Source organism: Myxine glutinosa, chromosome 10, assembly GCF_964187855.1.
Source record: "Myxine glutinosa chromosome 10, kmMyxGlut1.1, whole genome shotgun sequence".
Classification (NCBI taxonomy): Eukaryota; Metazoa; Chordata; class Myxini; order Myxiniformes; family Myxinidae; genus Myxine; species Myxine glutinosa.
In genome coordinates, this window is record NC_136270.1 from 91,346,097 (window position 1) to 91,357,464 (window position 11,368).

Below are 11,368 nucleotides of genomic sequence, written 5' to 3' on the forward strand. Positions count from 1 at the left end.
ATAAAATTAAATATATAAATAGAATTAAATATACATAATTCTATATATATATATATATATATATATTTCTGTAGTGGTTATGTAATGCATGTGTCAATAAATTGTTCCAAGGTAACTCGAAAAATCTCGTTTGTAAGTGCCTTCTTTTCCAGAGCACCAGTGTCAGAGGTTGATCTTCTCCTTTAATTGTCACTGTTATGATATCATGAATGTATGTGTTTTTTTAGTTGAAATTGAAATTGTAAAGAGTTGGATTGGTAATCATACCTTTGGATGCACAATAGGAATTGACGGTATCTGTCAACCCCTTTAGGACCACAAGCAAGCATCTTGAACGTAATTTTCAGATACAAGTCCAATTTTATTCTTAGTTTGTAAGTTCTTCAAGTTAAGAGAAATGTTCCATTAAGTTTTGGAAGTTTCATTAAGAAATGCAAGTTTTTCTAATCAACAAAAGAAAAACGACAAAAGCTGTTACCGAGATGTTAGTTATAATGTTTGCCAATGGATAAACAAAGTCATCTCAAATTGCAGGGAAAATATCGGAGATACACCATTAAAATTGAAGGACATATGCGTCCCTTGGTCCTTAAAGGGTTAAAAGAACACACATGAAGTCACTGTAGATCTTTTCTGAATGATCTAACTGGCTGCAATATTTTTACCCTCCTTACCCCACACTTCAAGGCATGCTGTTTGCTCGTCGTCCTTCTGTCTCAGCACACGGGGGAGTCAGCTGTAGCGGGGGCCTCGGTGGGGGTGCAAGCGTCGCGGGAGGCATTGGAGGTCTTGGAGGTGGTGGGGTATCCACAGGGGGGTCAGCCAGCAGCAGCCAGGGGTCACCACATGACCTGGCAAGCCCAGGCCTTGGCCCTTCACATCATTCCCACCATGGAAAGTCTCTTCCAGGAACCCATGTAGTCCAGGCACCCAACCGCCAGTCCCCATGATGCCTAACCCTACTGCACCTCCATTATTCTACCTTCGCTGAAGCAGCCTTGCATCTTCAACTTCTACCACTAAGTTTGTCATCCACCCCAAGTTCTCGGACACATTTTTTCTGAAACCGTGTTGATATTAATCCCATAAACCCAAGGGAAAGTCGATCTTCAATTGAAGAAACTTTCACAATTAATTTCAGTTTCCTTTGTTTCCCTGACTGTCCCTCATCCTCATTCTTGCATTGGAAGTAGGCTTTTGGGACTCCCTCATTGAAATTTGAGTCTTCATGCTTTCGCAATCTTTATACTTTCATGCGGTAGATGAATCTCCCGAATTTTATTTCCTGGTTTTTCCCGTTTTTTTTTTCTCTCCCTAGGGATCTGAGGTTCTTCTGTGTTGTCGTGCGGTTGTGACGTGCGCGCCAGAATTGAACAGGAAGCCTTAATGTGACCAAGGAAACAGACGGGTTTCTCAACCATCTCTCTCGTTCCCCCTTTTACATCCCCCACCCCATGGAAACCAAAGAGTCGGAGAGAGGAATTGAGAGAGATGGAGCTTTAACAATCGCGGACCGCATTGCCTAAGTATGTGGACTAAACCAAAGATTTTCGCTTGCGACGTACAACGGGTTTTTTAATCGGGGAAAAGGGGGGGTTTTGGGGGAATGGAAGAGAGTTTGGGGGGTGGGAAGGGGATTGGATGTTCGTTTTGTGTTTCTTGTGCTCAGGACTAGCCCCCATTGGGGGAGCTGTCGATGCAATAGCTTATGATGCATTTTAACTGAAGTGTTGATAGTAATAATAATAATAACATTATTATAAAGATTTTAATAATTGGCCACAGACAGAGAGATGAATGGATGTGTGTGTGTGTGTGTGTATGTGTATATATATATACATATATATATATATATATATATATATATATATATATATATATATATATATATATACTCGTATATATATATATATATCACATTGCTGTTGGGTTATACAAGGGGAGAAAGTTGGACAGAATGAATGGAATCTTCCTCTTGATTTTGCCACTTCGGATGATGCTTTCTATAGGGACTTCCGCAGGTCATCTTCCCAAGCCAACAGGTGGCTATTGCTTGTTCCTGCATTGAAGAACTAAATCAAGAATAGGTATGTGTTTCGGCTGGTTTGAACGAATAAATAATCCCTGCTTCCCAGCCAATAAGAAAAATCTAAAACAGGTATATAACTAGAACGGCACTCAGTAGAGAGCATACATACCTCCGCCTGGTTGCCCATATCACTAAATGGTGAAGAATCACTTAAAAATTAAATAATCATTGTATCCGAATCCATATTCAGATCTTCACCAATATCGAATCGAATCGTCCTTGTCCGACGTCCAACTGGTCCACCAGGTTTCATCCAAATCTGTCCATAACTTTTTGAGATATCCTTCTATGTATCGTTTTTGGCCCGACCTCCCAATGGTGAAGAATCACTTTAAAAATTCTAGTTGTTGGATCCGAATCCGGATCTTCACCAAAATCTAATCATTTCGTCCTTGTGACATAAGCTACATCTCTGCTAAATTTCGTCCGAATCCGTCCACAACTTTGTGAGATAATCTGTTCACAAAGAGACAAACAGACAGACAAACAGACAGGGGTGAAAACATAACCTCCATCCACCTTTGGTGGTGGAGGTAATAATGAGTTCCCTGAGACTTCAACACCGGAGGATGCCATTCGGCCCATCAAACTTGCACAATTGTTGCCAACCTATGGTTGTTTGTCCGTGCTCTTTTTAAATGCTCAGCATCAAGCAGGGAAGCAGCACATACTATTTTTAAAGTATTTTGTATGACTCGGCTGGGATTCGGACCACTGTCCTCCCAGACTCAGAGTGGACAGTCTAACCCTAACACCACCAAGTGCAGTGTTATTCTGATCGGTTAACATAGAGCAGACATTTTTAAGGCAGACTTTTTTTAAAAGACAGATTGCAGGATAAGAAAGTATAGAGCAGATTTTTTAAAGGCATACTCTGTTAATGCATTACACGTGTCATTTTGATTCGTTGATTTGAAAACCCGGTGTCCCTTTTTGTCCCCTAAATAGGTACTGTTTTTCCAAGAGACAAAGTAACTCGATTTCGTTGATGCTTCCCCGTTCAGGACCCGACGAGTCACATAATTGTGGAATTATTTCACTCGAGCATCCAATCGCATACATCTCTTACCGAGTGAACTCCTTTAGTAGTTATATAAGCGGTTTAGTCGATGAAAATCATTGCATAAAGGTTTCTCTATTTTATGTTCCGCAATTGAACGCCTCATCCAGTCCAGATTGCAATAATCCAGCACTTTGAGGCATTAGATAGTTGTACTAATACAATACGGGTCCCCACATTCCTGTGATGGTGACACGGCGAATTTGTTTGGTGTTTGTTTAACGATGCAGGAACTCTTTTGCAAACGGCACTCGGTTTCCGCCGCGTGAGGATGGAGGTCGGAGTGGGTTAGTAGGAGAAAATACAAAAATATTGGACGGAAGTGGAAGTCATATTTTAACTGTCAATCTAAATTGTGCAGCCTCAGAGGAAGATGATATTTTGGCCTCGGTGTGTGTGTTGTGTGTGTGTGTGTGGGTGTGGATGTGTGGGGATGGGGTTGAATTAACACTGTTTGAAACGTTCTCAGGCCTTTACCATGGTGGAAGTAATGGAAACCACCGGTTGGCTTGTGAAGGTGGGAGAAAAAGGAGGGAGAGAGGGTAGTAAGATGTCTGTAATTGATGGATGAAGGTGGGACTGGGTGGGTTTGATTTCTATCTCCGATTACCGATTGTGACGTGGGGGGAGGAGGTGTATGAGTAAGGATGGTGCTTTCATCTCCTTCTCTCGCTCAACTTCCTCACACACCGTTTTTGTTTCAATCGTTTTTTGTTCTTCCTTGTTCTTTCTACCCCCTTTGGCTTTTAATTCCTCGCCTTTATTCCTTCACATCACCTTTATTCCTGTTTGTTTTTTTTACCTGTCTCCGTTTTATTTTTTCCCCATATTCTTCTTGTACCTTTTTCTTTATTCCTTTGTTGCCCTTTGTGGCCAAACACCCAGCGGAGTCTTTAGTGTGTGTGTGTGTGTGTGTGTGTGTGTGTGTGTGTGTGTGTGTGTGTGTGTGTGTGTGTGTGTGTGTGTGTGTGAGTGAATGTGTGTGAGTGCGTGTGTGACACTCATTGCTCCGCGGGATACAGAGTTACTGGTTGACAGATACCTCAGTGTGAATTATCGTCACAGCCAGCCGGGGATATACCTCAATTATATATGAAGATAGGCTATTATTTAATTTTTTATCACAGTGCTGTGTTTAAAAGTGTGCTTTTTTGTTGTTGTTGTTTTTTTCTCTGATTTTATCTGCTTTTATTTCTTGGTTTTTTTTTTTTTTTCTAATATTATATTGTGTATTTTTCTCGAATAACCAAAGATGATGAAAGATTGTATAGACTTGATTCTACCTCACCACGCCAATCAAATCCTAATGGGTCAGCTGGCCGGCTCCTGGGTTTGATGCCAGATACCTGAGGGTTCTCGGTGCGAGTCCAGCCCCTGCCCTGTCTGACCCTGCGTACCCCCAATCTCCCTTGTTGCTATGAAAGGCCAGCTGTTTGTGGAACTGGCAACGGCAGGCTGAAGGTCCAGGCTTGCGCTAGGCCTCCTGAGTGTATGTAGTAGGGGTTATTATAGTAATAGCGAGGGATTTGGGGGTGGAGGGGGATGGAGGTAGGGGAGGGAATCGAGGGTGTTTTATATGAAGATATTTCAGTCGTGAAGCCAGCAAGGTCTCATGTCCTCTCGGGTATGGTCTAGTATCCACTGAAAAGTAGAGGATAGCGCATCAAATACATGAATACGGACATGGCTTGGTAAGGGGGACATGGCTTGGTAAGGGGGAGCGTGAGCTGAGCTAGAACATCCAACGATAAATTTTGTGAGGGGGCGTTGAACGGGAGACCATTTGCATGGAATGTAGGACACAGGACTCAGGGTTTAGGTCAAGGGAAGAAGGACAAAGTAAAAATGGGTGGGAGAGGCTTGAGGACAGGAAGTGGTTGGGTGGGGGTAGGTGGGTGCTGTGTATGATAGAGATCTTAGTTTGGGCAGGTCTGGCAATCGGGTTCTTTGCGACCCCCATTTAAATCCTGTACCCCCTCCCACTGGGAAGGCCGTGAAGGCTGTCAATCAGGCTCGGTGGCTGTCAGCCAGGCCCCTCGTGCCGCTTTTTGTTTCTTCTTCTCGTTGTTTGTATGGCACGAATGGCTGGCTGGGAGTTGAGGAGTGTGTATTGATGGAGGTGAAAGGCGCAGTGGGTGTGCGTGTTTGGTTTGCGCACGCATGTTTTGCTCGTCATGTGTGCGCACGAATAAGGCCTTCACGCTTTGCTCGCCCGTCTGACCGTGTCCCGACTCCCCCGTCTCTCCCCGGCTCCCAGCGGAGTGTTGAATGTACGTGACCACCCAGCACACCGAGCCCCGATGACGGCTTGTTGTTCTTGTATTTGCTAAGCCGTAGTGTAGCTTGACCATACAGTGATACATCTTTCCCTATCTAGTGTGTATATTTTGGTTGTAGCTTGCTATTATTGTTCTGGTGAATGCATCTTATCCAATAAAAGACAATAAAACAACGGTCGTGCCTGGACCTTTTGCATTGACAGAAAACAGGACGGAAGAATGGAAGGGTGGGGTGTGGCAAAGAGTTGAAGGGCGTCGACCTCACTTCCTGTTCCTGACCCCGAGTTGCGACCCTACGCCCCCTTTCCTACCGGCTCAATGGCTGCCTTGACGTGGACAGGGTGTGGGCCAGAGGCCAGGCAGAAGGGCGGATCGGCCATTGATTGCAAACCGAACATGTAAAGGGTTGCGTAAAGGCCAACAAATTCAAAATGCCTGTCCTGACTGTTTTTGGGAGGGCAATGGCAAAAACCACCGGCATAGTCATTGGTCAGAAACTGCATCGGCATCACCAACGCTCTATATTAAAAAGGGCATCGGAATCAAAAACATTCATCATTCCATGGTGTCTCCTTTTGAAAACAATTAGCCATTGTGTGTTGGTACCTGGGCAGACTTTGTTTAGGGTTACCTGACCGATTAGCACTACTTATAGTCGGAAGTCAGGGGCAGGTGTGCTGGCCTGTGCACATGACACAAGTATAATGGGAGAAAAATGGCTTCCTCGGACTAGTGTCATGGCAAACGTGCCTCCATTACTCTGGACGTTCCCGAAATGACTTCCATTGGGTTTTTTTTTCTTACGCACATGAAACCAACACAATGGAGAATGTTTATTTTAAAAGGCAAGATGACAGAAGACGACTTTGCAAGACGAGAGCGTTAAAGATCCAAGGCACTGGAATGTCGTTGTCGCCTAGACAGAGCTCTTTGTCTGTCTCGTTCATGTCTCGGCGGAGTTAGATAATTCGCTCAGGCGCAATTGATGGCGTTTTGAGGGTTTGTCTATGTGCCTGTGAGCTTTTGTTGAAGAGAGAAATTATTTACATTCGATTTAGTGTATCACCCTCTTGTATTACCTTTTTCATCCTTTCTTCCTTTTTTTCGTCATACTCTATCCTATAGATTGCCTTGTTAAAGGTCGTGGGTTCTCATCAAGCGGAAGGCAGCACAAGTCCATTCTTCTCAAAAATCTGGAAATCCCAGGAGAATTACCATGTCGTGATTGGATCGCACATAAAACCCAGCTGGCTCATTAATGGCCTCCAGGGAGAGAGTAATCGACCTGTCTTGCTTGCTACAGTCGACATTTAATGCGTTGTGGTCAACTTTTAATGCCCTCAGGGAAACTTGACATGGGCACCACAGCACCACCTATTTATTAAAAGGTGATGGCACTCACTATCCTCTTAAATGTGTGAAAAAGTTTCCTGGCCAGAAAAGCAAGGCCGTACCTCTTCCTGTATATGAAAAAAATTAGCGTATAGTTTCACGTGATTTCTATCATAAACGAAAACTAAACAAAAAATTGATCATTATATTAATTTTATTTTAATTTGAGATATGCCAACCACACAAAAAATACTCAATTTGGTGTCTTTTTTTTTTTTTGTATACAAGATCGAGGCTCGTGTAAGAGCCAACACCAATCACAAAAAAAAAAAGAACAGACACAAAACATACAATAAAGGGAGCGGGAGACAAGATGGGGAGAGAGAGGGAAGCACACAAGTAGAACAGCAGAGAACAGGGACAACGGGAGATCTATGGGAGGGAGAGGGCTTGGGGGGAGGAGGCATGGGAAGGTGGGGGAGGGGGAGGTGGTCTGTCTGTGTTCAATGCATTCAGTCGTTACTTATCCAATCCCAAACAAACTTGCCAGAGAGACGAAAGTAAGACAAAGCGATTTTGTTTTTCCCCACACCCCTCTCCGCCAGGTTTCCCCTTCGGTTTCAAAGGTGGCGCGAACGCAAATTCGCTACGTAAAGGTGCACCGTTTAGCACCGCTCCCGGTGGTGGGTGGCGGAGGGTATTACGAGTGATGCATCAGACACCTTAATTGTATCACGAGAATGAGGCCTGTGCCAAGGGTTTTATTGCCTTTTTCCACCTTGGAAAAAGGCATGTTAAGGTGTATAGTTAGCAGCTTGAGTGTCGTTCCACGTTATCGAGGCGTTTTTCCAAGCCCAAGGCCTCTTCCAATAACAAACGTAACGGGAAAGAGCAATCTGAGATTGCAGACCCTCGCCAGGACTTGTTTTGTGTGGCAAATATATGGAAGGATGTACTCAATGAAAGGTCGTTGTTTGCTAATGAAAGGTCTACATTGTCTAGTTTTAAATGTGTGAAGGTCTAAAGGTTGAAAGGTCGAATGGTCTGAAAAGGTCAAAATGGGTCTAATGGATTAAAATGGTCTAAAGTGTCTTAAAAGGCCAAAGGGGTCTCTGGGTGTAATTTAAGGTCTCAAGTGTGGAAATTCTCTGAAGGTGTATAGACAGGGTCTTAAAATGTATATAAAATCTCTAAAGGTCAAAGGGTCTACAGGGTATTAAAAGGTCTGAAAGGTGTGAAGGTTAGAAAGGTGTCTAAGTGTCTTCTCGGTTCTAATAGGTGCAAGAGGATCTAAACTCTAAATGGTCTTAGAGGTCTAAGAGTTGAAAAGGGTGTCATGGATGTATGGGTCTCAAAGGGTGTTAGGGGTCTAATGAGTCTTATAGGGTCTAAAGTGTCTTAGGGGGTCTAAAGTGTCTTTGGGGTCTTCAAGGGTATTAGGGTTATAAATGGTCTGAACTGTCTTAGGGGTCTTCAAGGGTGCTAAGATTCTTAAAGGGTCTTTTGGTTTGATAGGGTCTTAGTGGTCTCAAAGGGTCTTAGGGTTCTAAGGGCTCTGAAGAGTTTTAGGGGTCTTCAGTATCTTTGTGGTGTTTATGGGTCTTAGGGTTGTAAAGGGTCTAAAGGGTCTTAGGGTTGTAAAGGGTCTTAGGGTTGTAAAGGGTCTAATGTAATTCATACACATATACTCGCATTCTGTGTGGACAGACAAACACACAAATGAAAAATCACTCATGGAGCGACTCTTGGAAAAAGAGAACAAAGTAGAATGGCACTCAGTAGAGAATACTTTTAACGTCAAAAATAATTAGTGGTTAAATTCAGTGACTTGATATACAAATCGTCTTCAAATTTTAAGTTAATCGGATGAAAATTGACAATTTTAGAAATTTGGCCTAAGTTGACCTTTTGGCCTATGTTGACCTTTTGGCCTATGCTGATCTGTAAAATAGTTGGTGGTTGAATTCAGTTAGCAGACATGAAAATCCGATTCAAATTTCAAGTCAATCGGATGAAAATTGAGCGTTTTAGAAATTTGAAAAAAGTGGTTGACCTTTGGCCTATGTTGACGTTTTGACCTGAAAATATATAGGATTTTGTCGGACCACGAATTCTACCATGTGGTGAAGTTTCGTGAAGATCGGTTTAAAATTGTGACCTGCAGGCAAGTAAAAGTGAGCGGACAGACAAACACACAAACAAACAAACACACAAACCGGAGTGATCAACATACTTGTCAATTTTTTTTTTTTTCGCCAGGTAACAAACGGATGCAAATGCAATACCCTCTCCTCGTGTGAGGTTAATGCCAATAAAAAGAATGATAATAGCATAATAAAGATATTAAATAGTAACATTATCGCAAAATTATATTAACAATAATAATACTAACACAACTCCATCTATCTATTACGCAAAATAAGAGGTTTAACCTCGAGCTTGTACGCCCCCCACCCCCTACTCCCCCACTTCCCCTCCCCGGCTGCTCCTGCAGAGAGTGGGTATTTGTATTTCCAATGTTTTAAATACACCAATTAAATATACACCAATATAAATTAAAATATACACCAATTAAATATACACCAATATAAATTAAAATATACACCAATTAAATATACACCAATATAAATTAAAATATACACCAATTAAATATACACCAATATAAATTAAAATATACACCAATTGAATGAATGAGAAAATTTCCTGGCAAGATCAAAGCAGGTCTTGTTAGACTATGTTTTTAAAAAAGGACGTATTGAACATATTTCCTTCAATAGATGTCATTCCTGGTTACACTCTTGTCTTTAGTTACCTTTGTCACTGAAGGTGGACGGAGGTTATGTCTTCACCCCTCTCTGTTTGTCTGTCTGCCTGTGAACAGGATATCTCAAAATGTTAAAGACGGATTCAAACGAGACTTGGTGGACAGGTTGGGTATGTGGCAAGGATGAATTGCTTAGATTTTGGTAAGGATCCGGATCCAGATCCGAATCCGATAATTAATTTTTAGGTGATTCGTCACCATTGAGTAAGGATAAAAACGATATGCGGTACCTTCAGAAAGTATTAACACCCCTTGACTTTTTCACATTTTGTTGTGTTACAGCCAAATTTAAAATGGATTGAATTGAGATTTTTTGTCACTGATCTACACATAATGTCAAAGTGGAATTTTATTTCAAAGGGTTGAAAACAATGTCTAGTGTTGAAAGTTCCCAAGAGCACAGAGAGCTCCATCATTAGGAAATGGAAAGAATATGGAACGACCCAGACTCTTCCTAGAGCTGGCCATGCGACCAACCTGAGCAACCAGGCAAGAAGGACCTTGGTCAGGGAGGTGACCAATAACCCAATGACCACTCTGACAGAACTAGAGAGTTCCTTGGCTGAGATTGGAGAACCTACCGGAAGGACAACAATCTCTGCGGAACTTCACAAATCTAGTTTTTATGGGAAAGTGGCCAGATGGAAGCGACTCCTGAGAAAAAGACACATGACAACACACCTGGAGTTTGCAAAAAGGCACGTGAAATGCGGAGAGCATGAGGCAAAAGATTCAGTTTGTCTGATGAGACAAAAATTTAACTTTTTGGCCTGAACGCAAAGTGTTACTTCTGGCGGAAACCGAGCACAGCTCATCACCCATCTAACGCCATCCCTACCGTGAAGCATGGTGGTGGCAGCATCATGCTATGGGGATGCTTTTCAGTGTCAGTGACTGGGAGACAAGGATAGAGGGAACCAAATATGGAAAAATATGGAGCTAAATACAGGCAAATCCCTGAGTAGAACTTGCTTCAGGGTGCAAAATTGGCGAAGATTTACATTCCAACAGGACAATGGCCCCAAGCATACAGCCACAGCAACACTGGAATGGCTTCGAAACAAGAACCCTTGTTGCTATGAAACAGTTGAGTGGCCCAGCCAAAGCCAAGACTTGAATCCCATTGAGAATCTGTGAAAAGACTTGAAGATTGCTGTTCACCGATGCTCCCCATACAACTTGACAGAGCTTGAGCAAATCTGCAAGGAAGAATGGGAGAAACTCCCCAAATCCAGATGTGCAAAGCTGACACAGACATACCCAAGAAGGCTTGAAGCTGTAATAGCTGCCAAACACGCTTCTACGAGGTATTGACTGAGGCGGTTGAATACTTATGGAAATTCGATATTTCTGAATTTCATCTTTAATTATTTTGAAATAATTTCTAAAAACAAATCTCCACATTGACATTTTGGGGTATTATGTGTAGATCAGTGATTTTAAAAATCTCAATTTAATTCATTTTAAATTCAGGCTGTAACACAACAAAATATGAAAAGGATTGAGGGGTGTGAATACTTTCTGAAGGCACTGTATAACTTTCTGGATTGGCTTGTCCTCCCCTCATTCGTCGAAAAATTCCCCCTCACCCACCACCCTCCACCATCCGCACAAAACCGTGGGAATAATTTTGGTTGTTAAAGAAGATGAATACAACAAACAGAGATGATAAGAAGAAGAAGAAGAAGAAGCACGGGGGACCACCCATCCCCGAAGTTGGAACCCCTGGCTCGTGTAGCACCAGGTCTTCAGTTTGGATTTGGACTAAATTGAAGACTAGGAGT

General features: G+C 42.5%; 1 protein-coding gene across 3 annotated transcripts in view; it reads left to right on the forward strand.

Annotated features, from left to right (window-relative positions):
- Nucleotides 1-1,588, forward strand: part of ARID3A (AT-rich interaction domain 3A) — a 206,376-nt gene extending 204,788 nt beyond the window's left edge. For all 3 annotated transcript variants that reach the window (XM_078785887.1, XM_078785888.1, XM_078785889.1), the window contains exon 8: nucleotides 688-1,588. In XM_078785887.1, the coding sequence (XP_078642013.1) occupies nucleotides 688-950 (263 nt within the window). In that variant the 3' untranslated portion in view covers nucleotides 951-1,588. The remainder of the gene's footprint in view (nucleotides 1-687) is intronic.
- Nucleotides 1,589-11,368: the final 9,780 nt, after the last annotated feature.